The 27688-nt window shown below is 46.6% G+C and overlaps 1 protein-coding gene across 1 annotated transcript in view; it reads right to left on the bottom strand.

Moving 5' to 3' along the window:
* The window catches only part of RTF1 (RTF1 homolog, Paf1/RNA polymerase II complex component), a 371191-nt gene that overhangs the window by 95458 nt on the left and 248045 nt on the right, over nt 1-27688 (bottom strand). The window contains exons 15-16 of the mRNA XM_078659620.1: nt 330-407; nt 34-129 (exon numbers count right to left, since the gene is read on the bottom strand). Coding sequence (XP_078515746.1) covers nt 34-129; nt 330-407 — 174 coding nt within the window. The remainder of the gene's footprint in view (nt 1-33; nt 130-329; nt 408-27688) is intronic.

The raw sequence follows: 27688 nt of genomic DNA, 5'->3' as shown, positions 1-27688 counted from the left end.
TATCACTGCATTACAATAAAAAAAAACTCGTACCAGGCCTTTGTCTTTTAAAGTTTCCGTCGCTCCAACAAACCCGTACTTGGCATTGATCGAAGCCCTGATGGCAGCCTGAACACCAGGATCCCTAGACTGCAGAGGAAAAAATAATCTTACTTATCTTGCACATCACTGGCCATGGGCATACTGAATATTTACAAGGAGTGACATTTTTACTTCTGTTTGCTTATTGCTCCAAGGCAAACCAAAATAAATCAACACTACACCAGCATCTACCCTCACCCCATGCCCCGTTTAGTCGTACATTTATAAAATGCTGATGCAAAACATACATTGGAGACCATGGTCGGTTTACACTGCCGTCGAGTAAAAGGATCCATTTGTTGGTGCTTCATGCTCTTACTCTCTTCCTGCAAAATAATAAGACAGTTCAGTAACCAATGAAAAAAAAGTACATTTGTTCTTGCAGCTTTCAAACAGTCTCTTTCAGCGCTCTTCTCTCCGTCTTATAATCCTGAACTAAAAGTTCAATCAAGGGCTTTCAGTTCAAGGTACCCAATTTTGTCTCTTCTATCCTACTACCCACAAACAAACAAGAGGGACAAGATTAATTAAAAGATGTCAATGCAACAAGCGTGCTTATTCTTAACATAACAGCAATACATATTTGCCCTTCCAATCTTTAATTACTTTGCAATAAACCAATTTGAAGGCATCACTATTCAAGATGTTCATTCAGATCTCTGGCAAGTGGTGAACTGCCCATGGAACTGTTGCCTGATCAAGAAACGGTATGCAGTCTTTTTCCCAATAGATGTAACCATGCAAGTAAATACTACAGAGGCCTTTTTTGGTACTTCACCACGTGGTACTTTACAACACAGCCATTTTTTTTAAATGTCACAATTCTATCATAAAAAGGCAATTTAATGGTTATGGAATGGGTAAGGGTACAGGGTGGCAACTGTTTTAAAGGGATTCCTAGTTTTTAGAGGAGGGTAAGTGTGCGGGATAGGCAGTGTTTTTTAGGCTTCAGTGATGATTAAAGGTACTAAGGATTTTTTAGGGTTCAGAGATGGGTCATTTGTAGTAATATTTTAAAGGTGGGTGACAGTACAGAGTAGTAAGGGTTTGTAGGGTTCAGAGTGGATAAGGCTATGGATAATAAGGGTTTTGAAAGAGCTCAGAGATGGGAAAGTGTATGAGGTAGAAAGGGGATTAAGGTGTTTTAGGGGCTAGGTAAGGTAACAGGTAGTAAAGGAAAATGTGTTTCAGTCGTTTTTCTTCAAAGAAAGTTCTAGCTACGAGATGTTGTATGACCCCTCCTCTGGACTTTAATTGCACAAGAGCACAGACTCCATGTTAGATTGCTTTCCGCAAAGCTGGTGAGAGGCTGAATGGAGTGTGAACAAAAGATGAGATACCTTATTGCAATGTATGGTGCAGGAAAGTGTATTATAGAAATCTGAATCATTAAATGCGCATCTCAGGAGGAGGGTGAGAGACCTATGCCCTAGACATGAACTTAATGGCTCCCCCCGATACAGATATATATTATTTGTGAAGAAATTTCTCTAATTTGTAGTAGTCTTGTCGACAGTGAAGTGGTAGACAGGTGTCCCATCGAGAGAGATATATGAGAGAGATCTATTTATGAGGTATCTCACTGATGGGGATGTCGTAGACTTCGGCTCCATCAACAGTGACTTTGTCAGTGATGTGTCATCAGCGGTGTTGCCTTCGGTCTTACAAATGCTTCAGTTTTTGCTTCTGTCTACATTTTCTTTGTCATTTCAGTTGTTGTGACTGAAGGCTTTCATGCTGATTTCTCCATTGAGGGTTACATAGATTTTTCCTTTGTCGACAGTTTTGATGAGGTGTAAACCCTCGTCAAAGATAAACGTTTTGCTGCAGGCGAGAGGAAGGGATATGGCCATGAGGCTTGTAGTGTAGTTCCTATATTCCCAATAGGCTCTGCGCATTGGAATAATATATCCTATAATTAGACGTAGGACTGAGGTCGACTAGGTCTCTATCGAATATACTAGACTTAATTGTGTGTGCCAGCTAGCTCAGAGGTCACTAGAAACTCTCGAATTCACAAGAAGGGATTAGTCTCAGACAACCGCATAAACATGACAACTTTGTTTACCCAAGATAAACAATATCTTCAGAGTTGTGGAAACAATAGATAGATATTTGCGTGACTTTCCGAGCTTCATTGTAAGCAGCGTATATACCGGCGAATATGAAACGTTTATGACGTGGATTACAAGGTCCCATTAAGAATTCTCGTAAATCAATGCCATCTTTAAACAAAGATAAGTGTTGTTTGATTTCTGTAAGTGTGGATTTTTGTAGCCATTCAAGGCAGTTTTCCTACACTGTAAGTTGTTATTATCCCTGGAGGTTATCTTTGGATATATCTTGGATCTGGCAGAGTTACTGTGAACCCTTGTGTCTTGTTCAGGAATCTATCTTGACAGTTATTCGTGTCTATGGGCCAGATTAACCATTTTTTCCATTCAGGATTTGTTCTGTTCTGTTGTAAAAAAGGCAGCAGATAGATATTGGATAGATATTTCACTCAGTCAATCGTGCATGCTTCGTTTCACTAGAGGTGCAGAGAAAGTAGAAAGACGGGCGTTTTCAATAAAAGGTTTTATTGAACAGTCTTCTTTCTCAAGCATAAGAAATGAATGAACTGCTACAATCGTAACAGTTTGTAAAATATAATGCATACAGTATAAAGAGTAGAATAAAATAATACTGTAAGAGCATTGTATGGTTCCTAAACTATAGAAAAATACATACATAAATATTTATACCTTGATGGTGCCAACTTTGACGTACAGTTGGACATAATAACGTCATCAAAGAGTCTCAGTTCTTTGAATACTCCATGAGTTCTTGGACAAATCCATACTCAAGCAAGGGGAAGTCCCTGACTGCTGAAGGCAGGTTTTTCCAAGAAATCGTTGTGGATTTTCGGAACTAGTGGAAGTAGCCCTGCCGTATTTGGACTGCATGAGCTATGCCTAAATATGGTTATGATTTCTATGCCTATATAAGGATATGGGGATTTATACCTATATAAGGGCATGAATCGGGAAACTTACAATAGGGTCCTAAAATAATACATAACAGGCTCAGGACACTGAGTTCTTGATCTTTTTAGAGATGATGGTTCTAGTTTTTTGGCTTAGAGATGATGGTTCTAGTTTTTTGGCTTTTTTAAAGGTATGAAGTACTTCAAGAAACCTACTTCAATGTTTACATTTTTTTTGTTTTGCTTTTTTTTATTAGATGGGTTTTCTTCACTTGTCTCTGAAACCGGTACAAGTGAAGAAAACCCATCTAATAAAACAAGCATTTGCAATGCAGTAGGTCTTGCATTAGGAAAGTTTGAGCTATTGGTATTGTAAATGACATATTTTATTTATGTTTTGGTTTTGAAAGTAGCGAAATTAATAGCTTTGTTATTTACAATGCCAATAGTTTTAACTTTCGCAAATGTGACACCTATAGCATTTGTAATGCAGTATGTGTTGTATTTACGTGACTTAGATGTATTTATATTACAAATAACAAAGGCTTTTAATTTTTTTAATTAGTACTTAAATAAAAGTTATTGTAATTTATAATGGCAATAGCTTTAACTTTTGTAAATAACTTTTGTGAAGATTATGTTCAGTGTATTTTATTGTCACGAAAATCCAAGAACAGAAGTGAAATATTAACATCTTTTTGTGACATTTGTAATAAAGCTTGAAACATTGAGAGAACGCATTTGAACCAGTTGTTGTTGAATGGTTGCACAGATTGATGCTGTGGTGGCGCTAAGTGATGTTCTGGTGGGGATGAGTGATGCTGTTGTGTTCAGTAATGCTGTAGTAGCGCATAGTGATGTTGTGGTGCCCCTGAGTGATGCTGTGGTGATGCGATAGATAGAGTGAGTTGCGATAGATAGAGTGAGGGCTATAGATAGATAGATAGTTGTGTGTTGTGTGTGTGGTTGTGTGTGTGTGTGGTTGTGTGTGTGTGTGGTTGTGTGTGTGTGTGTCGTGTGCGTGTCATGTGTGTGTGTGGTTGTGTGTGTGTGTGGAGTTGTGTGTGGTTGTGTGTGCTGTGTTCGGGTTGTGTGTGTTGTGTTTGGGGTTGTGTGTTGTTGTGTGGTTGAGTGTGGTTGTGTGTGTGTGTGTGTGTGTGTGTGTGGTTGTGTGTGTGTGGTTGTGTGTGGTTGTGTGTGTGTGGTTGTGTGTGTGTGGTTGTGTGTGTGCGTGTGGTGCGTGTGGTGCGTGTGGTGTGTGCGTGTGGGTGCGTGTGGTGTGTGCGCGTGTGGTTGTGTGTGTGGTGGGTGTGTGTGGGGTTTTATGTGTGTGGTTGTGTGTGTGGGGGTGTTGTGTGTGTGGGGTTGTGTGTGTGTTTGGTTGTGTGTGTGCGTTGGCTCAGCGAGACCTAAAAAAGTAGACACTACATGTAAATCGTTTTTTCCGTTTTTCAATCCGAGATAAAAAATCCAAACTCCAATTCGTGGGGTAATGTTTGCTGGGGGAAAACAGAGTACCCTTTCCTCCCTGAAAAAAATGACAAATGGTAGGATTCCATCGTTCGATACAGTTTCGAAGCACAGCACCAGAACAAGCAGCAATATCGAGAGGTGGTGGGGGCAGGGCGAAGGGTTAAGGGGTAGGGAGAGACGGTACAGGCTGGGCAGGCTGCGATGGGCTGGTGGGAGGAGAAATGCGAGTGAGTCACAGCCTGGCGGCCGTGAAAAGTGAAGTGAATAATTAGGGGAGGAGAAATGCCAGAGGCCGGCCGAGTGCACGCTGGGGGAGCCTTTGAAGTCATGCGAGGCTTAGACAACAAGGCAGGAGGCAGGCAGAAGGCTTGGGGATGTGCTCGTGCATGAGCAATACAAAATAGTAATACACCAAAAAGTAGCTGAACAAAACAAAATGCCCATGACAGAACACACAATGAGTACACTAACAACATAAAACATAACAATGGAGTGGAGTGAGATCTGTGCGTGGAATTCGGGGAAGCCCCCACTTGAGATTGTAACACAGCCCTGTGCGGTTTCCATGTTTGCAGTACATTTCCAGCAATGAAGGACTCTGTATAAACGCTGCGTGTTTGGCTGCTGCTGTTTAGCCACGCCCATGTCCCGCCAGCCTCTAAGGTGCCGACCGGGAGAGGATATGGCGCATGGGCCTGAGCTTCCGGCTTTGGAATTGGGAAGCTGCGTTTGGAAACTCCATTGAACGTCCTGTTATTCTGCGCAAGTCACTTGCTCTCCCCGTGCCTACAAAAATGAACGTGTCCTTGTGTGATGTAACTGTTGCTGTATAAACCAGAAGGAGAGGCGGGGAGGAGGTAGCAGGAAGACCGGAGGCCAGAGCGAGGCCTGGGTAGGCGCGTGACTCATGCATTAATTGGATGGCTGGGCTCGGTCTGCGTCCCCTGCAGCATGCACGAGGGAAGGAAGGCTGGCACTGGCAACCTGTTGGCTCATGTAAGCTCACAAAACACACGCATTACGAGCTCGTGGAAAGGGAAGTGACGCATTAATATAGCGAGTAACAATAGGGGGAAAGGAGAGTTAAAAGAGAGGCGAAGAGAATGTGGAAGAGGGGAAGTGAGTAAACCAGAAGGAGAGGCGGGGAGCAGGTAGCAGGAAGACCGGAGGCCAGAGCGAGGCCTGGGTAGGCGCGTGACTCATGCATTAATTGGATGGCTGGGCTCGGTCTGCGTCCGCTGCAGCGTGCACGAGGGAAGGAAGGCTGGCACTGGCAACCTGTCGGCTCATGTAAGCTCACAAAACACACGCATTACGAGCTCGTGAAAAGGGAAGTGACGCATTAATATAGTGAGTAACAATCGGGGAAAAGGAGAGAATAAACACAGAGCGTAAGTGAGCGAAAGGAGAGGAAGACGGGGTAAACACTGAAGTGTAAAGGCGAGGGGGGCATGAAAAGGAAGAGGATGACACGTGGCTCGGGTCTGATGCAATTATGCGAGGCAGCCTGGTTGGGGAGTGCAGGCGGGGGGGGGGGGGCAGCCTGTGGGAGGCTGATGCCTTTGATGTGAGACCAGGGGGGAGTAGAAATGCGAGTGAATAATTAGGGGAGGAGATTTGGCAGAGGCCGGCCGAGCACACGCTGGGGAAGCCTGTGGGAGGGAGGCTGATGCCTTTCATGTGGGGAAATGCGCGTGCTTGTGGTCACGTGATTCTTGTGAACTGTTAGAAATCCTGGGTGAGAAAGTGGGGCACACGGACAACTTGTATTATATTTAAATAATAGCACACAAGTAATGGAGTCAGTGTCATGAGTAATGTGTTTTGAGACCGAATAGCATGCATGAGAGGGAGTGGGGGTGGTGGAATGGAAGAACGTGCAGCTGAGTGCGAGAGGCTGTGCTCTGCGTGTTTGCGCGCACAAAAAGAAAAAGACATTTATCCAAAAGCATGCCAGAAGCATGAAACTTGTAGGATATATTTAGATGCAATGACGGAAACATCAATGACAACTTGTATTATATTAAAAGAATAGCATGCAAGTCGTGACTTATGATGTGACTGAAGATGCGCCTTTGTTTCGTCCCCCTTAAGGTCAGATTTGCATTTCACAGGGGATGTCTGCCAACAGATAAGAATCTTTATGGCTCAGCTTAAAGCACTCCAGTATCCTGGTGTGCTTTAAGCGGAGTGAAGCAATGGTGTCTACATGGGCTGGGGGGGAGTAGAAATGCGAGTCACGGCCTGCGGCCGTGAAAGGCGAGTTATGGCCTGCGGCCGTGAAATGGGAGTCACGGCCTGCGGCCGTGAAAAGTGAAGTGAATAATTAGGGGAAGAGAACTGGCAGAGGCTGGCCAAGTGCACGCTGGGGAAGCCTGTGGGAGGGAGGCTGATGCCTTTCATGTGGGGAAATGCGCGTGCTTGTGGTCACGTGATTCTCGTGAACTGTTGGAAATCCGCTTTTTGAGAGCCTTTTGAGAGCCTTGGTTTAGCGGTGGTTTAGCAGCATTAGACTCGCATATTCATTCCTGCGGAATGGAATAGGCGAGACCTAAAAAAGCAAAACAAAAAAATGTAAACATTGACCCACAAGTGGGCTCAATTTAAAGAAAAACTTCTTTGAAACCGGTACAAGTTTTTCTTTAAATTGAGCCCACTTGTGGGTCTTTTTAGATGAATCAGAATCTTGATCTGAGGCAGTTGCCCCTTTTGATGTTGCAGGCAAATTAACAGCTGGCCTGTCTCGTTTAAAAGTTTAGATGAGAGTTTTCTGCATATATTGTCGTCTTTTGGGAGGGTTGAAAACAGTAAATACAGCAGCTATGAAGGTCGATCAATCTAGGCTCTTTTTTGGTAGAATCAGAAGTTCTGAAATATCCTAGGATATGAAGTGTTCAGAAACCCTCAATAAATTGTGTCTCTTAAGTCTGAAAGTATTCTGAAAATTAACTTGACTTAGGAGATGTGAGAAGAGCTCAAGGGAACCTCCAACACATGACTGTGGTAAATATCTGAATGATGGTGGCCTCTCAGGGTGTGGTCGTCAATCTGGTTACCCCGGATTGGATGGAGTTTGGTTCTTTTAAAAAGTATGTGTATAGGTTAATAAGCAACAGTAGTGACAGCTTAGGGACTATGTTTAACATGGTACTGCTATTAAAATGATACAGTCAAACACCCAGCTCAACAGAGGGTGATGATTCAAGAATGTCAATCGATGAAAAGAGTAGCATTTTCCATTCATAGCATGTGTGGCTGTAGATACACATTTAGCAGACTGAATAGCAGTATTCTCCCAGGTGCTGTGGTTAGCGCATGGATGACGCAAATGTGTAAAAACATGTTTTTCGCACTACTGCCTGACCAACTAAATCTTGTTGGCAGGCTAATATGTCCACACAATAGTGCTTAGTGAATGGGGACGTTGCAGAGGAAGGTAACAGTAGACCTTTTTCACAAGTAGAATACGTCCTACAGAGAGCATCTTGTATTATTTTTGTTTTTTAGGTTTCGCCTATTATCATTCGCTTGCGAATGTAATAGGCGAAAATTCAAGTGCTCAATCGACTAGTGAAACCACTGCGGTTTCTTCACAGTGCATGTGAGTCACAGCGGGTCACGTGACCACACAAGCACGCGCATCTCCCTAATCCGCCTGCCGCCTGTTACACTTCTCCTCCCCTCGCTTGCATTCCCGCCCCCCCCCCCCCCAACCAGGCTCTCCCGCCCCCCCCCCACCAGGCTCTCCCGCCCCCATCCGGCTTCCCTCCGGCCATTTGGCAGTATTGCGAGGCCAGCTGACATCTCCCCAATCCGCCTGCCGCACTTCTCCTCCCCTCGCTTGCATTCCCGCCCCCCCCCCACCAGGCTCTGGACTTTCGCCTCTTGCCGCGTAATCTTCGGTCACAGGGTTGCATCGGTAAATGGTTGGAGGTAGATGTATCTGTTGTATATGGGTCACAGTTTTCTATTTTATGTAAGGTAGCTGGTTATTAATGCTTTTGTAGATCATCTCCGGGAAGTGAGACACTTGCATTGACTCGTGACGCAGATAAGTAGAATGGTCAAAACAAAACAGCAGTGCGTTTGAAAGAAAAAGTGGACTAGAGTAACCGAACCATTTCCTGTCTGTAAGAGCCATATCGGTATTTTACAGCGTGGCGGACAAAATATTCAGAGATTCGTGAACCGGGAAATCAAACCTAAAACCAACCTTTTACATATATAAATGGCGTGCAGTAAACATGCACCGTACCCAAATTTATAGTTAAAAACTGAACAAATAGCTGTATTAGTTTGTCAGCATTTTTTTTTGTCTGCATCAAAAATAATGAACTTGATTAAGGACTGTTTTAAAACAACAAACGTACTAGGTTTTGTTTTACATCTTTTAAAGCAAATGATGAATCCGCAGCATTGCGAGGCCAGCTGACATCTCCCTAATCCGCCAGCCACACTTCTCCTCCCCTCGCTTGCATTCCCGCCCCCCCCCAGGCTCTCCCGCCCCCTCCGGCTTCCCTCCGGCCATTTGGCAGCATTGCGAGGCCAGCTGAAGAAACAAGCACTGGCGTTGCCAATAGGTTTCGCATTTGGAAAGTTGGAGCTATTGGTTTTGTAAATGACATTTTATATTTATATATCGTTATTGGCATTGTCAATAACAATATATAAATATAAAATGTCATTTACAAAACCAATAGCTCCAACTTTCCAAATGCGAAACCTATTGGCAACGCCAGTGCTTGTTGCTATAAGGTAGAGAGTTTGGATGCACTTGATAATTCAATCTGGCTATGCCTGCTTTGGATATGGTCTGTCCTCTAGGAGATTTAGCAAATGAAACCAATAGTTGGTCTGATTTGCAGAAACGTTTGGTCCTACCAATTTAATACACAAGGAACCTTTTAACATCAAGAGTGTGTAAGGTCCTTTCTGACTGACTGAAGCTATGGAAAGAATACTGAAAGTTCAATAGTTTAAGAAAAGCGGATACCAACTTTGGAAGAAATGTGGGACTGGTCCAGAAAACGACCCTATCTTTTGTTGGGACGCTCCCGGGCAGCCATGCGCTTTATAAATCCTTTTACATTACATACATTTTGTACCCTTATGAAAGGCTCCCAGGTAGTAGGGGCTGGTAGCTGGCTAATACGCCTCAGGTAGGTAATGGCGATAAGCAAGGCTACCTTCTAAGACAGGAAATAAAGAGGGCATGAGTGTAAGGGTTAAAAAGGTAGGCCGTTAGTCTGGTAAGAATTATGTTGAGATTCCATACAGGAGGGGCTCAAGTGGATATTTTAGTCCCAACATAAATGCTTTAATCAATGGAACACTAAACAATGATGTATGCTGTAAGTTTTGCAAGTAGGTTGCAACAAAATGCAAATGGATGTGTATGCTATGCAAGACGCTATCATGCCCATCATTTTCCCTACCGTCCTCATTGTCAGAGCTTGCCCCTTGCGGTAATTCTGTGTCTCCTTCAGGATAGCAAAGGTCCTCTTTGTGCTTGGGAACACCTTGCCCTGTAAGGTGTTGATCTCTGCTCCAAAGAAGACTTTCACCTGCTCCGGTTCTGTGGAGGATTTTCCCCAGTGGATGGAGAACCCCAATCTTGACAGTTTGAATCGCTGTATGAGTGTTCTCTTTGCAGGCGTCGTATGAATTTGCCTTTACCAGCCAGTAGTCGAGATACGGGTATACGTGTATCCCCTGTCTCCTCAAGTGTGCCGCCACTGCTGCCAGGCATTTTGTGAACACCCTTGGTGCTGATTTTAGTCCGAAAGCTAGCACTGTGAACTGTTAGTGTATAGCCTTGAACACAAACGTTAGTGTTTGTGATTTCTGTTCAATGGTATGTGCAGGTATGCATCTTTTACATCTATTGTTGTCATGTAATCCCATTGTTGTATCTGGGGAATTACTTCTTGCAGAGCTCTCATTTTGAATTTTGCTTTCTTATGTACTTGTTCAGGTACCTTAAGTCCAGGATAGGACGCAGCGTCTCGTCCACCTTTGGCACGAGAAAGTAAGTGGAGTAGATCCCCCTTCCCTCTCTGCTGTTCTGGTACCCTTTCTATGGCTCGTTTGTCTAGAAGTTCCTTTGTTCCTGTGGTAATCCCCCTCCACTCATGGAGGAAGTCCTTCATTCTGCCTCCTACTGGTGTTGCATCTTAGATGAACTGAGAAACTTTTTGTTGTTTTGGTTTGTGACACACCTTGTTGATGTTTGCTGAGTGAGCGTTGAAGTTTTTGTGAAGTCACTTGGAGACGGGGCTGTTGGCCTCCTTTGGGCTTGTTACTACGTTCTCTTGTGCGTCCACGAAAGGACTAGGCACTAGGTTGGTATTGCCATGTCTGCTGCTGCTGACCCTGCTGTTGACCCTGGTTTCCCCCGTGGAAGCCTTGGTTGAAGGATTGTTACGATGTAGGTGGTTGGTTGTTACCCCTGCCTGCTGGTCTCCTTTGCGGTACTCCCAGTCTCATCTCCTGAATTGCAGGGCTCCCATGGACCTTGCAGTCTCGTTCGCCTTCTTCAGTTGGTTAAACTTTTCGTCGACTGTGCTGCCGAACAGTTGTTCCCAATTAAAGGGTGTCTTGAGGATGTTGCTTTGTACTTCGGCTTTGAAGCCTGGGATACGGAGCCAGGCATGCCTTCTCTCCGTCACCCCTATCATCATTTGTCTACTTGATGCTTCCACTGCGTCTAGAGCAGATTTCAAACATGTATTTGCCATGTTCTTCCCCTCCTCTACCAGGTGTCTGGCCCTCTTCTGGTATTGGTCTGGTAGGTGCTTGAGTAGTTCTCCAACCTCCTCCCAGTGCTGATGCGCATGACTATTGATGAGGGTATTGGAGTTGGCGATACACCACTGTATTGCTGCACTTCTTTCCATCTTTCTCCCTATGAGGTCCATCCTCTTGCTTTCCTGGTCAGGAGGTGGTCCTGTATTTGTGGGGATGTTGGCTCTCTTTCTGGCTGTGGCTGTGATGATGGAGTCTGGTGGCACTGATCGCCTGATGTACATGGGGTCCTGTGAGGAGTGTTTGTATTTTTTCTCACACCTTGGGGTGACAGACCTGCATATCGCCGGTTCCATGAACGCCTCCCTTCCCAGGTACAGCACACTAGGAAGCATTGGCAAGAATTGGCTCCTTGTTTGTGTTGGCAAAAGTGTTTCCAGCAGGAAACATTCCTGTGATTTTTCCTCCTCCAGCTTCACCTTGTATGTCTCCTACGCTCTCATTATGACTTGGTTGTACATTCCAATGTCGTCTGGCGGCGAAGGACTCGAAGGGTTGGACTCTACGCCCTCTTGTGGTGATACGGCATCGAGGTCCAGCCACTGTACCTCTTGAGACTCCGAAATCGTCGAGGCATGGTACGATTCTTCTTCTTCCTAGCTGTAGTAATACAGGTCCTCTGCCACCTGCTCCTCGGTGGGTTCTGGAGTGTTCGGCGGCTGGAGTTCCCCCTCGTCGCCCATGGCTTCGACCTCGAGCACGAGTATTGATGGGATCATGTACCGGCTCATTTTGTCGCCAAAATCCTTGTTTCTCTGGAAAATACTCGCCATTTCTGCCTCGAGACTTCTCCTTTTCCTGTCCATCTCGGACGCTTGTTCTGCGTCAAGATTCTCCATCCTCCGTTTCGTGGTCGTGTACGATGTCGCGCTTGTGGGCTTGGACGATGGGCCTTGTTTTAGTGCCTCCTGCCTCGATGTCGAGAGTTCTTTTTCTGGAACCGCTTTCGACGCCCTTGCCTTTTCTAGGCTTTTCGCCGGCTGGGAGTCCTTAGCCAAGGACCCACTGGGCTGTTCCTCTTTGGGTGCAGCTGCTAGCGGAGAGGACTTCAACAGCAGTGCCCCTTTGTGGGAGGATTTGGACTCACTCCTTCGAGTATCCGCCGAGGGTCTAGGGGTCGACGACTCTTCCTTCCTTCCTCTTTTCCATCTCGACGTCCGTCGAGTCTTGTGGCCCTTTGGCGATGTTGTCCTCTTCTCCACTGGAGAGGCCCAAGTTTCGGAGGGACGGAGGTGCTCCTTGCCCTGCATGGCGTGCTTTGCCATTCGCTGCCTCTCTCTCTCACCTTAAGTGTCTTAGGCGTGAAAAACGCGCAGGCGTTGCAGTCCTCGCTTCAATGGTCGAGCGGAAGGCAGAGGTTGCAGACTGGATGCTGGTCCTTCCGCGCGTACTTGTGTCTGCAGTTATCTCAAAATTTGAACGGAATCTTGTTCATTATGGTGCTCAGGGGGCCCCCTGTGTGAGCATCGCAAGTCGAAGGTATGGTTCTTATTCTTCGACGTCCCGGCTAGTTGAATGGTCCCCCGAGCACTGGAAGTCGATTTCCTGGTGATTTTTATAGATTTTCCAGTGATTCTGCCTAAGTTCTGGAGCTCCTTCGTTGACGATCCAGACCCAACGGCGGAAAAAAGAATCTGAAGATTGCGATCACAGGAGGGAGCTGCCGCCGGAAGCGCGCCAATGTCACAGAGGACACCAAATGGTGGTACGGACGCCCAACCTACCTGGGCCGAGAAAAAAAAAAAAGAAGAAATACGACAATTTCGGACCCAACCACAAGATGGTGGAATAATGCACAGCATAGTGAATCCAGAAAGATTTAAGCACAATTAAGGTGCTTGTGGGGCTATCTCAGCCCCCCGAGCACCGAAAAACATGGGAGGGGTATAGTTGGAAAGGGCAGAATCTCCCCTTTCCAATGGCACCCTTCCTTAGTGGATCCCTGCTTAGGGATCACCCAAGTAGGGTGATCGCCCAAGTAGGGTGATACCCAAGCAGGGATCCACCCACTAGCCACGAGGGAGGGGTGCAGCCCCTTGGGCAAGGGTCTTTACTCCCACATTCAATTTTGCCAGACAGCCTTACTGACCCCATTGGGGAGCAGTAAGCCCCCAATCTGCCCCCTCCGTCCCCAGGGCAGAAAGCACCCTAGATGCCAAGGATTTTTTTATAGGCCAGGGGTGTGTAAGAAACTGGCTCTATATATACTGCACCAAAGGGAGGTACAGTGTGTATAGAGTCCAAGGGGCTCCAGAAGTTTGGCAGAGGCTAAACTTAGATAGAACCTTACTCTCTAAAGTGGTAGCTTGGTCGAGCAGTAAGGCAGTATCAGAAGACAGTGTAAAGCATTTGATGTACACACTCAGTCAGCAAATGGTCTCACACACTCAGAAACTGAACTCTAGGCCAATTGTTTTGTATAAAAAAAATATACAGTTTTATTTCTAGAACCAAGCAAGCCTGGTGTAGATAAGCATAAAAATACTTTTCAGAAGTAAATTACTTGTATGAACACAGTTCAAAATAGCAGTGTAACTTGTACTGGTTTTGGTTTCAGTTTTAAGAAAGCAGTTTGCAACACATTGCAGGTATAGTATAGTACATTCAATTGAATGGGCTTTTTAAGAAGAAATGCAGTTAATTACTTTTCAGATTACTTTTGCTAACAGGGCTGGGTCCTAGATTCAGCCCTGGGACATTTCCTGAAAACAGGTGAGTAAATGCGTTTTGGTTAAAGGTACGATTTTTAAGGAATATTATTGTATTTCAAAAGTTGAAACTTTCGCAGGGAATCACCAATGTTATCCTATGGGAGGAAATTCACTTAGCAGGTGTAGGAGAGTGGGGTCTGCAATCCTATGGTCACCCCAGATTTTTGCTTTTTGCTTCACTGGTTTACGACTTTCCCTGGCTGTGGGTCTGCTAATCAGACCCACAGCCTAGCTGTTCTCTCTCTAAATTGACATCCATGTACTTTAGATGCATTTACCAATTGGTATTGGGACCCCCTTATCAGCCCCTGTACAGTGTACCTTAGGTACCCAGGGCATAGGTGAACCCAAGGCCTACCAGGGGCTGAAGCATGTATCATGCCACCCCTGGCTGGCCATCTAAACAGACACAACTGGCTGGTAAGACAGCTGGGGCAAGGTGGTGTAATCACCCTTTGCTGTAGATATAGTATACCTATATCTAACCCCAAAATGGACACATATATTCCCATCAGTCACTCCTATGGCAGGCATTATCAATCCTGAAGGCAGAGTGCTTGGAATTTTGTGAGATGGTGCTCTAGCATGAGCTGAGCCTGTCTGCAGCTTGCGGAACCAAGTCCTTATAGCTGTTCCATGATAATGCTATACCATATACTCTTAAGTGCATTATAATCCTCGCGGTTATTGCTAACTTTGGTATAGCATTATCAAAACATGTCGAGTAAGGTGTCATACGAATTGGAATACTACCCCCTCGCCAGTTCTGGCGAAGGGGGTAGCATTCCACCCTTTTAGAGGGACACGACATGTATGTAACTGTGAACCCCGGTTAAAGTTAACTCGAGCCACAGCATCACAAAATGGATGCTGCCACCACAGACACAAGTCTGACCTCCTGCTGCTGGGAGTCCTTCCAGCAAGGGAGGCCTGGACAAAGGTTTTCCTGCCTTGAGAGGTGCTAGCACCCCCCCAGACAGGATTTTGTGTATTGAGGTAGGGAGGCCTGAAAGGAATGAGACATGCCTGGGGCACACAAGTTGTCCCTGTGCATACACCGGTTCAAACCAGTTGCTGGGGCACTCCAGCCCCAGCTCTGGCGCGAAACCGGACAAAGGATAGGGGGTGTAACCACCCCACTTCCTGGTCCCACCCATAGGAGGGACCTAGTCATAGTACAGCCCCCTTTAGTAGGATAAAGGTAGGAGCTGGTCCCATTCCAAGTTAGATTATCCTGAACAACTTTACAAGAAAAAACTCTGGACTTCGACGTTCTGCTCCACAGAAGACTGAAGAATCTCCCTTGTGGGCAAGGAGTGTCCACCCTGCAACTGCAGGCACCATCAAGCGTCCTAGCGGTCCACTTTGTCGTCCTTCCTGCCGAATCCAGACTTCAGAGCCCGACGAGACCCGGACTCCCAGACCTCTCCGACCTCTCCCCACATCTGCAGCACAGCGGAGACCCGTGGGTGCGACGAGACACGTGGGACCGGCCATCTTGAAGAGACTGCACTTCGCTTCCAGCACGACTTCTGAGGCATCCTCGAGTAAGTGCTTTGGGGATTGAGAAGCCCCAGCCACGAGCAGCTCCTGCACCAAAGACCAGCCCTCCAGCATCCATGGGATCTGCGTGGGGCCCTTTTGCTTGATTGCTGCTCGACGCGTTGTCTGGTCACTTGCCAGCTGGCTAGTGACCTCCTAGACGATGATCCACGAAATCTACACTGCTGGTCTGGTTGCTCCAGACTGGCCCTTGCTCCCTTCCAAAAGAGGAGCAACCTGGACCCTCCTGGTCCACTCATGGGTTGCCTTTGCCAAGGCCTGTTTACTCCAAATCCGGATCCGACACCGCCGACAGCGTGAGCCTGCGTGGGACAGCTCGTGCCTCCATCCTGGTCGTCGAAGACACCTCCTGGACCACGTGGCTGCAGAGACAAGCGTCCACTCTTCACCTGATCGCGACGACAGCATCTGGTTCCACACCGGTCACTGGCTAGTGACTTTGAACAATGTCCCCTCTGCTTTCAGGTCCTCTTCTTCCTCGATCCACCCTTGGATCGCACCGGATATCTTCCTCCTGGTCGCCTGCAGCATCTTTCTTCAAGGCTCCATTGACTTCAACGCGGAAACCCGACACACTTTCACACCTATGCACCCGCAGCCCGTGGGTGAGGTAATAGGAGCATTTCGGTGCTCATAGGTAGATTGACTCTCCTAGTGTCCAGGTATCCAGTCGTAAATAGTAGGAACTGTCTGTTACTTACCTTTTCGTAATTTGTTCTGCCCATTGACTTTGTTCCGCATCTCGCGTGTGAGTTCACACTCTGCACACGCGTCCCGTGGGCCTCCTGATACTTACCTAAGGTTAGGGTAGGGTAGTCCCAGCAAACCTACAGCCTCTGGGCATCTTCATTTCTAAATCGTTCTACTTATACCATTTACTTAGTATATGGTTTGCCGTACCCCTAGGGCACCATTGTAATTTTGTGCAACTTATCGTATTTTTTGTTAGAGATTGTCATGTGCTTAGCCCTCTGATCTCATAAAGAGTTCAGAGGTGTTTGTTATTAATAAATATATTGTTTATTTTTATAACAACCTGTGTGTTGTCCTTTCATCTGGTATTCAAGGGGTTATATGTGGTAAAACAGCTGGCTTCACATGCCAAAAGAGTTTAGTCTAAGACTGCTTTGTCCATGCTACCATTAGGATAGCTGGTCTATAAGGTTGACTTACAACCAATACCCATTAGGGTTGTTTGGACTGATACAAGGTGATCACTAGAACTAGTGAGCATCATATATCAGGCCAACTTCTCACATTGGTGTGCAGCGGTTGGGTTTGAGCTTGCTGTTGTTTTTACCAAATATAATCTTGAAATATCATTTGAAAGATTACATAAGGTACCATAGGTACATATAACAAGCTTAGAAATACTCTGAGTTCTACTGAACCAGCTGTTGTAGTAGAAAGGGCCTAGCACACCCGGACTACAACTCTTAGCAAGGGATCAGTAGGAAAACCCATAGTGTAGGTAAGTGCACCACTTACACCTCACGAGAAAGCATGTCTACCACAGGAGAGATCTCAGTGGCTCCCCTTGTGGTTAGTGACCCTCCACAGGTCCTTTCCAGATATGCAGCCCTCAGTCTCCAGGAGATGAGACAATTGTGTACCTCCAGGAAACTGAAACAGGGTTCTAACCCTACCACTCCTTTTCTGTTAGGTCTCTTAGAGACATATGATGCTAGAACGGCTTCTAACACAGGCCCCTCTAATGCAGATGGGAGCATGCCCCCCTTAGAAGGTGATCCAGACTCTAACCTCCCTGAAACAGAATGTAGATAGTAGGGAAGAAGGGGATGTATCTGAGGATGAGGCAGAAAATGGCCAACCTTTAGTCAGCAGACTTACAAGGGCCAACTTAGACCTACATAGGGAAGGAACTGGGGGAGCCCCAGGGCCATCCACAAGCAGGCCTAACTTTGGGATTAGAAGAGATAGGTCTCACTCTAGGGACTCCAATAGATCGGTTCACTCCCATGCCTCTCATGCATCTGCTCAGAGGAGGATGACTTCCCCTCAGAGGAGAGAGCATGAAGCAAAGATGAAGGAAGTTAATCTGAGGATCCAAAGGGAAGAACTTGCCCTTGCCAAAGAGAAACTTGCTTTTGCCAGAGAGCAACAATTGAGTGGGGTAGCACCCACTGGTGGCAGCAATATCCCTAGGGATAAAGACAGGAGTTTTGATAATAGACACCTGAGTAAAATAGTGCCCTCCTATAAAACAGGAGATGATATCCACAAATGGATAACTGCTCTGGAGAGGGCCTGCAAAGTACAGCAGGTACCCCAGAGTCAGTGGGCAGCAATAGTGTGGCTCTCCTTTGAAGGTAAAGGTAGAGATAAGCTCCTCACTGTTAGAGATGAGGATGCTAATGCTTACGAAGTCCTGAAAACTGCACTGATTGATGGGTTTGGCTTAACAACTGAACAGTACAGGTTGATGTTCAGAGACACCCAGAAAACTCAGGCTCAGGATTGGACCGACTTTGTTGATTGTGCCACTAAGGCTTTAGAAGGCTGGATACTGGGTAGTAAAGTTACTGATTACACAGGATTGTACAATCTTATTATGAGAGAACAAATCTTAAATAATTGTCAGAACCAGTTGTTGCATCAGCACCTGATTGACTCAGATCTGAGCTCTCCCCAAGAATTGGGAAAGAAGGCAGACAGATGGGTCAGAACCAGGGTCAAGCAGCAGAACCAGAACCAGGGTGGTGGCCAAAAGAAAGCAGACCAAAAGGGTAGTAATCAGAATCCACAAAATGACCAGAAGTCTTCAACAGGGCCCCAACAATCCAAGGTGGGTGGGACCCAGAACTCCCAAAAGAAGAAGACTGATGTTCCAAAGAAACCATGGTGCCAATACTGTAAAAGTAAAACTCACTGGTTTAGTGAGTGCACCAAGAAAGGCCAAGCTCCTGCCACTACTGTCCCCAAGACACCTGCACCCCCTAGTACAGTTAGTAGTGGTAGTGAACCCCCCCCCCCCAAGGCTATAGTAGGATTAACCCTGGGAACTGAGGTGGGTTCTGACTTAGTCAGAATACCTACTCAGGCTATTCTTGTTTGTACTGGGGACATGGACATGACCCCTACTGTAAGTCCTAGTACTCTGCACAAATACAGGCAAACGCCTTTAATCAATGGAAAAATGGCTCAGGCCTACAGGGACACATGTGCCAGTGTCACTATGGTGACACCAGCCTTTGTGGACCCTGATCAGATCATGCTAGGTTCAGACTACCTAGGCTCCAATGCTAGCAACGTCACTACCAATCACAGTATGGCAGTTGTTAACTTCTCCTGGGGAGGGGTAACTGGCCTCAAAAGGGTTGTAGTTAGTTCAGACCTCCCAGTTGATTGTCTCTTGGGCAATGATTTGGAATCCTCACTGTGGTCAGATGTGGAGTACAGGACTCATGTAGAAATGTTAGGTCTATCCTCACATGACCTTGCTGTGACCAGGTCACAGGCCAATAAATGCCCAGCTGAACAAGTGCTGGATCCTGGAAGAATGGACCAGACACTACCCAAGAGGAAGAGCAGTAGGGTTAAGGCAGAGCCTTCCCCCTGCCTCAGGTTGAGGATTTATTTATTTATTTATTTTAGAGGTTTTATATAGCTCTGGCTGGACCCGGGGGTACCAGAGCGCTTTACATTTTAGAGACAAGAAAGGTCAATAAGACAGGGGACATACATAGCATCAATGTATATAGACAACATATAAGTCTCCGCCTGACAGATTTCAAAATGATAAATATGGGAAATAAGCACAACAAAATGTGTAAGATATGATAAATCAAAAATATCAAAAGGCACAAATTGAAAAAAAAAAGAGCCGGAAAATTGCAGTCAGGATAGGGAGGTTAGTGGTCCGTTAGGTTGGTAAGGAAGTGAAGCGGGAGGGGCAGAAGTGGGGGGGGGGGTTGGAGGGGATGCGGGCTGAGGGTGGACAAGGGAAGGGGGGGAGCAAGGAGGAGTGAAGGTGGTAAACAGGGAGGGGGAAGTGACGAGGAGCCTTCTCGTCGCTCTGAGCGCGCAGCGATCGCGCGCAGGGGTGCGCCTAAGGACGCGCCTAAGACAAGCCAAAGAGAAGCCCGTCTGCGCCCGTCCGCGACCGAACGGGGCCAGGGGCTATGGCACTACCATCTGCTGTCCATGGTTGTCATGCTACTTTTCCGGTAAGCTACACTGCACGAGAACTAATAGGCTTACGGATGCCCTCCCAGCCGGGATGTTCAGGGGAGGTGGGAACCCCTCCGGAGGGCCCTTTCTCTTGTAAAAAAAATGCCACTTTCAGGCATTATGTGATAGGAAATCGGATGATTTACAGCATGTGTCCACTAGAGAGCTGGGACCAAACACGCGACTAGGCTGCAAGAACCTATTATGTAACATTCGATCGTTATCTAAATACTACCCTGAAGTCTGGGAGTTAATCTCCTCACGCAAGCCAGACCTATGTTTTCTCACCGAAACTTGGTTAAAACCCCACTCAGTTCCAGCAATTACACTAGGGATCCCGGATGGCTACAAGATACAAAGACTAGACCGCCCAGTTAAAACTGGGGGAGGTATAGCCATTGTCTATAGAAGCGATCATTCCATCTCAATTCTAGAAGAATGTAGTATCTCCGAGTTAGAATTGATGATTTGAAGATCAATATGCCAAATAAAGCAGGTCGTAAAGGAGCTTTAGTCTATCGCCCCCCCCCCCCGGCCCCTGCGCACATTTCTCCATTTCTCTGTTGGAGGCATTGGCTGCACATAGATCCTGGTAGTGAATTCCTACTCCTTGGAGATTTTAACGTCCACAGTGAGTTGAAGGAGTGTGGTGATGCAGAGTCATTATTGACTGATCTTGCATTACTTGGCCTTACACAGAAAAATATAGGTCCAACACATCAGGCAGGGCATACCCTGGACCTTATCCTTTCGAATACTCCAAACATCAACTGCTTTCCTCCCACTCCGGTAAAATGGACAGATCATTTTATCATGGAATTCAATACACTAAATCTAGGTAAACCGCCCCCTCAACTTGTAGCATTGCCCAATAGACGGAGACAATGGCATAAGGTGACCCCTGAAGTTTTTCAGGAGAAGTTTGTTGAGCCCTCTCTCAATTCTACAGAGAGAGTTGAAACGGCGTTGGCCAAATATGATCAAGCTATTCGCACAGCGGTAGATATTATTGCCCCTATGAAAGTGTTTAATCCACGTCCTGCACACAAACAGGAAGTGTGATTTTCGGAACATCTACGCTCCCTAAAACAGGCTGCCAGAAAGCTGGAAAAGGTCTGGAGAACATCACACAGAGTGGATGGCAGGAATGACTATTGGTCAGCTCTTACTCTCTATCACAAGGCTATCCGGATCGCACGCAAGAATCACATTGCGTCCCTTCTTTCGGCCGCAGGTAATGCTCCCAGGGCACTATACCAAATTCTCCAATCCTTTGTGAAACCAGTGGCCTGTGAGAGTGTTGAACTTTCCTCACAACAGTTATGCGACGAAATATCGCAATTCTTCACAACTAAGATAGACAAGATCTATGATACCATCATTAATGCCAACCGGTCTTCTATAGGAGATTTACCATCTCCACTAGTCGAAGAAGAAACATGCTCAGCCACTCTCAGTGCATTCCCTCCTATTTCTCTGGAAGAGGTGCAATGCCTGGTGAGTCAAACCAAGAGTGGCAGTCCTTCGGACTCTATTCCAGCTAGAACGTGCCAGTGGTGGCTAAGACACTGGGCACAGGGATTCAATGCCTGGTGAATCTAACACTGACCGAAGGCCGAGTGCCCATGGCATGGAAAAAGGCATCGGTAACACCTATTAGGAAGAATACTACAATCCCTTGGACGGATTTGTCTAATCTCAGACCGATATCCCTACTTCCATTCAAGGGAAAGCTCACTGAAAGACATGTAAACAAGCACCTTTCGAGCTATATCGAACAGACCGGCAGTCTAGACCACTCGCAATTTGGCTTTAGGCCGAAGCATAGTACTGAGTCGGCACTACTGTCAGTAACGGATGATCTACACATGTACCAGGACAGGGGTCATTCGGTAGTCCTGGTACTGCTAGGTTTGTCGGCAGCGTTCAACACTATATCCCATAATATTCTGCTCGAACGGCTTACTAAGATCGGTCTTGTGAGTACAGCATTGGCCTGGTTAAGAAGTTTCCTATCTAACCGGACTCAATCGGTTAGTATGGGTACATTTCGTTCGGTGGAAACTGAGATTACCAAGGGGGTGCCACAGGGCTCCTGTTTGAGCCCAACTCTTTTCAACATCTATGTGGCCCCCCCTGGCTAAAATCTTGAGAGAGTTCGGTTTCATCCCAGTATCATAGGCGGATAATACCCAGCTCCTGTTTCCTTTTAAAACTCTCACCGACGAGGTGAAAACATCTTTTTTCAATGGCATGAAGGCGGTAGCAAATTAGATGACATCTAACTGCCTACAATGCAACGTAGGTAAAACGGAGGATGTGCTCTTTGGGGAAGCAAAGATCCTGTGGACACCAGACTGGTGGCCGCAAGACCATGGCCCGGTCCCAGACCCTAAATTGGTTGTGAAAAATGTAGGAGTGCGCTTGGATCGTGAACTCTCTTTTAAGCAGCATTGTAACATCACTGTGGGTTCCTGCTTCCATGTCATCGGCTTGTTGCGAAAGGTCTTTCCCCTGCTACCGAACTTCACCAGGAAAACCTTGGTGCAAGCTCTGATACTTAGTCGTTTCGACTATTGTAATGGCCTCCTGTTATCAGCCAATGATGGAGTACTAGACAAACTCCAGATGATTCAAAATACTGCTGCCAGGCTGGTATTAAATGCCCCCCCTAGGACACCGTCTAAACTTCTCTTGGAGAAATTGTATTGGCTCAGTCCGTAACAGGGTAAAATGTAAGACCTGCTGTTTAATTCACAAGAGCCTAAATGGACTAGGGCCATCGCACTGGAAAGATAAATTCATTCCATACAACCCGGTTCGGTCCCTAAGGTCCAGTAACCAGCTTCTCCTGAGAGTGCCAGCTGTGAGAAAGGCCAGACAGGGTGGCAAGGCCTTATCTGTAGTTGGTCCTACTTTATGGAACAAGCTTCCCCTTGATCTGAGGCAATGTTCTGAACATCTGAGCTTCAGAAAGAAGCTCAAAACATTCTTGTTTCAGAACTAATTTGCTATCCATTGACTGCTTGACCATGCTTCTGGTGTTTTTGGGCGCAGAGATACTCCGGAAGAAGTCAATTCAAGCGCGTTATAAACCCGCAAATAAATAAATAAAAAGGGCGAGTAAGGCTAAAAAAAAAATGGAGGGCGAATGCATCAAGGGTCGGACAGATGTAGCCAGTGGAGGAGAACAGATATGGATTAGGGTCCCCAGTATTTATTGAGGAGATGTAGTTTGAGTTCTTTTTTGAAACTAGAGTAGGAAGGGTTGCAGCGAAGGTCAGTTGGAAGGGCATTCCAAATGCAAGGAGCGTTGCCGGAAAAGGATCGAAACTGGGTGGTTTTCTTTTTTAGAAGGGGGGAATAAGAAGGAGGGTGTTAGTACTTCTCAAGGAACGGGAGCAACCGGCTTTAGTGAGTTTGCTAGGTAGGTCGGTGTATTCTGATGGAGAATTTTGTGTGTAATGCAGGCTGTTTTGTAAGTGCTTCTACCTTCAATGGGGAGCCATTTAAGGGTTTTTAGGGCAGGGGATATGTGGTTGAATCGCTTGCAGTCTGAGGTAAGCCTAGCTGCAAGGTTAAGCACAGATTTAAGAGGTGCTAGGTGGATCTTGGGAATTCCGGTGAGAATGGCATTGCCATAGTCGATGCGTGAAAGAACAAGGGATTAGACTGCTAGTTTGAAATCGATACGGATGAAGGGCTTGATTTTCTTAAGGTGGCGGAGAGTGAAGAGGGCTCCTTTGGCAGAATTATTGATGTGTACCTTGAGGGTTAGGAGGTTGTCAAGGGAGATCCCTAGTGATTTGACTGAGGAGGACAAAGATAAGGAGCAGTTGAGGGCGTTAAGGTCAGAGATCCAATTCTGAACGGGGAGCTGGTTATTTTTAGGGGAAAAAAGAATAATTTCAGTTTTTTTAGGGTTGAGTTTGAGGTGGTTACTGTGGAACCAGGATTGAATCTTGATGAGTGTTGTTGAGGTGAAGGATGTCAGCATGAGTTTTAATCTTATAATAGAGTTGGGTGTCGTCAGCATAGAGATGGTAGTTGATCCCGGCTTGTTTAAGAAGGAGTGTGAGGGGTTCCATGAAAAGGTTAAAGAGAGTGGGAGAGAGGATGGATCCATGCGGAACTCCTAAGGAGATGGAGGTAGGGTAAGATAGGCAATTTTGGATTTTGATTTGTTGAGAGCGGTGTTGTAGGTATGAGACGAACCATTTGTGTGTCGTACCATTCAGGCCAAACCGATCTCCAAGAACATTTAGTAGAGCAGAGTGGTTAACAGTATCAAACGCTGCAGAGAGATCAAGGAGGATCAGCAGGCTAGATCCACCATTGTCGAGTGAGTGGTGGATGTCATCAACAATGTTTAGCATGGCGGTTTCAGTGCTGCATCCTTTCCTAAAGCCAGATTGGAAGGGGTCTAGTAAGTTAAAGTGTTCAATGTGTCTATCTTGTTGGAGAAGGACACATTTTTCCAGGGCTTTAGAAAGAAGGGGAAGGTTGGAGATGGGACGAAGGTTATTGAGGTCGTTTGGGTCTGCCAAAGGGTTTTTGATAATGGGGGTGATTTGGCCTAGTTGCAATGAAGTGGGGACACAGCCGGTGGCAAGGGAGCTGTTGATAATAGAGGTCCAGGAAGGGGTGATGATGTGTTTGGGGTTTTGGGCAAGTTTGGAGGGGAGAGGGTCTGGGAGGAAGGCTTGAGTTTGGAAATGATGTTAAAGACGTCTCTTTCAGTGACTGGCTGGAAGTTAAGCCACGTGGCATTATTTTTTAGTAAGAGTTAGGATGATTGGAGTCCAGGAAATTGGAGGGCAAGGAGGGGTGAGGGAGATAAGAGTTTTGATGGGCAGTAGTGGGCGTAGGGGGTGTTATGTTGGAGGGTGGGATATTAAGAGAGATGTTCGGATTGGTGGGAGGGATCACAGTAGAGAGGAAGGATTGTTCAATTAGTTTGATTTTGTCTGAAAAAAGCGAGCTATTTCTTCACATCTAGTCGTTGAGGCCAGTGGGACGGGGGAGCGGAAGCAGTCCACTCCCCCTGTCCCACTGGCCTCGACGACTAGATGTGAAGAAATAGCTCTCTTTTTTTCAGACCAAATCAAACTAATTGAACAATCCTTCCTCTCTACTGTGATCCCTCCCACCAATCCGAACATCTCTCTTAATATCCCACCCTCCAACATAACTCCCCCTACCCAATGAGCCCAGGAGGAACGGTCCTAGAAGAGCTTGAACCTGAACAGGTTGAGTTTCTTGGGACAGGAGGACCTTCCAGGGCAGACTTGAGACAGGCACAGTTAGACTGTTCCTCCCTTGAACCCCTCAGACAGCAGGCTGCTGCTGAGGCTGCGGGGAATACTACAGGTGCCCACATGGTATACTGGGATGAAGGACTCCTATACTCTGGGGCAAGAGACCCCAAGCCTGGTGCTACCAGGAGGCTGGTCATCCCCTTGTCTCTTAGAGGTTTCCTTCTCACCTTAGCCCATGAAATCCCCCTTGCAGGACACTTAGGCCAAAACAAGACTTGGAACATGCTTGCCCCTCTTTTTCACTGGCCTCACATGTCTGAAGACATCAAAGAGTTTTGTCGCTCATGTGTCACCTGTCAAGCCAGTGGCAAATCAGGTGGCACAACAAAGGCCCCCCTTATACCACTACCTGTGGTGGGGGTGCCCTTTGAGAGAGTGGGGATAGACATTGTTGGACCAATGGACCCCCCAACAGCATCTGGGCACAGATTTATACTGGTGGTAGTGGATCATGCCACCAGGTATCCTGAAGCTATTCCCCTTAGGACCACTACAGCTCCTGTTGTGGCCAGGGCCCTGCTTGGAGTTTTCTCCAGAGTGGGGTTTCCTAAGGAGGTTGTCTCTGACAGAGGTGCAAACTTCATGTTAGGATACTTGACTGCAATGTGGAAGGAGTGTGGTGTAAATTACAAATTTACCACACCCTATCACCCACAGTGCAATGGGCTTGTGGAGAGATTCAACAAGACCCTTAAAGGGATGATAAAAGGGTTACCTGAAAAGCTTAGGCGAAGATGGGACATCCTTTTACCCTGCCTCCTGTTTGTTTACAGAGAGGTCCCGCAGAAGGGGGTTGGCTACAGCCCTTTTGAGCTTCTGTTTGGGCATCCTGTAAGAGGACCCCTATGTCTTGTAAAGGAAGGATGGGAGTTACCTCTCAAAAAGCCTAACCTTGACATAGTGGACTATGTACTTGGTCTCCGCTCCAGGATGGCAGAGTACATGGAGAAGGCATCCAAAAACCTTGAGGCCAGCCAAGAACTTCAAAAAGCTTGGCATGACCAAAAGGCTGTCCTGACTGTTTATCATGCAGGACAGAAGGTATGGGTGTTGGAGCCAGTGGCCCGGGCAGCTCTCCAAGACAAATGGTCTGGACCCCATACCATCATTGAGCAAAAGGGAGAGGTCACCTACCTGGTGGACCTTGGAACTCCCAGGATGCTTCATGTTAAAAGGCTCAAGGCATTTGTCGCCAGGGAGGACATGGGCTTGCTCATGGCCACAGTTGAGGGACAGGAGGAAGAGAGTGACCCTCTCTCAGACCTGCTCACTCAGAACCCTGATGATGGGTCAGTTGATGGTGTGGTCTTTTCTGACAGTCTCTCTGAGCATCAACAAAAGGATTGCAAACAGGTTCTTCAATCCTTTAGACAAATGTTCTCACTGACACCCAGTCAGACAAACTGGTGCACCCATGAGGTGGACACTGGTGACAGTCTGCCTGTCAAGAGTAAAATCTACAGGCAACCTGACCACGTCAGGGACTGCATGAAGAAAGAAGTACAAAAGATGTTGGAATTGGGAGTCATTGAACCCTCAGAGAGCCCTTGGGCTAGTCCTGTAGTTCTAGTGCCAAAACCTCACACCCAGGATGGTAAGAGAGAGATAAGGTTTTGTGTAGACTACAGGGTTCTCAATGCTGTCACTAAGACAGATGCCCTTCCAATCCAGGGCAGAGGAACTCATAGATAAGTTGGCTTCTGCCACCTTCTTGAGTACATTTGACTGAACAACTGGTTATTGGCAGATCAGGTTATCGGGGGATGCCAAGGCCAAAACAGCATTTTCTACCCCAGGAGGTCATTACCAATTTGTGGTGATGCCCTTTGGTTTGAAAAATGCACCTGCCACTTTTCAAAGGTTGGTGAACCAAGTTCTCACTGGGTTGGATGACTTTTGTGCAGCATATCTAGATGATATTGCTGTCTTTAGCTCCACCTGGGAGGATCACCCTATCCACCGGAGGACGTTTTTGGAGGCCCTGCAGAAAGCAGGCCTCACTATCAAGGCCACCAAGTGCCAGATAGGGCAGAGTCAGGTTGTGTACCTGGGCCACCTTGTAGGTGGAGGCCAGGTTCAATTCTTGGAGAGCAAGATACAGGCCATAAAGGACTGGGTTCCTCCAACCACCCAGACACAGGTCAGAGCTTTCTTGGGCCTGTCTGGTTACTATAGGAAGTTTGTCAAAAATTATGGGTCCATTGTGACACCACTTAATGATTTGACAAGCAGGAAAATGCCAAGAAAAGTTCAGTTGACAGCTAGCTGCCAGAAGGCATTCGATGACCTGAAGCAGGCCATGTGTACGGCAACTATTCTCAAGAGTCCTGACTACTCCAAAACCTTCATTGTCCAAACAGATGCATCTGAGTTGGGTGTGGGAGCTGTTCTATCTCAACTGAATATTGATGGTCATGACCAGCCCATTGCTTTTATAAGTAGAAGGCTGACCCCTAGAGAGAAACGTTGGTCAGCTATTGAGAGGGAGGCCTTTGCTGTGGTTTGGGCCCTGAAGAAGTTGAGGCCATACTTGTTTGGAACTCACTTCAAGATTCAGACCGACCATAAGCCCCTCTTGTGGA

The sequence above is a fragment of the Lissotriton helveticus genome, chromosome 9 (assembly GCF_964261635.1).
Source record: "Lissotriton helveticus chromosome 9, aLisHel1.1, whole genome shotgun sequence".
NCBI lineage: Eukaryota > Metazoa > Chordata > Amphibia > Caudata > Salamandridae > Lissotriton > Lissotriton helveticus.
This window is presented reverse-complemented; position numbering and strand designations above follow the sequence as displayed.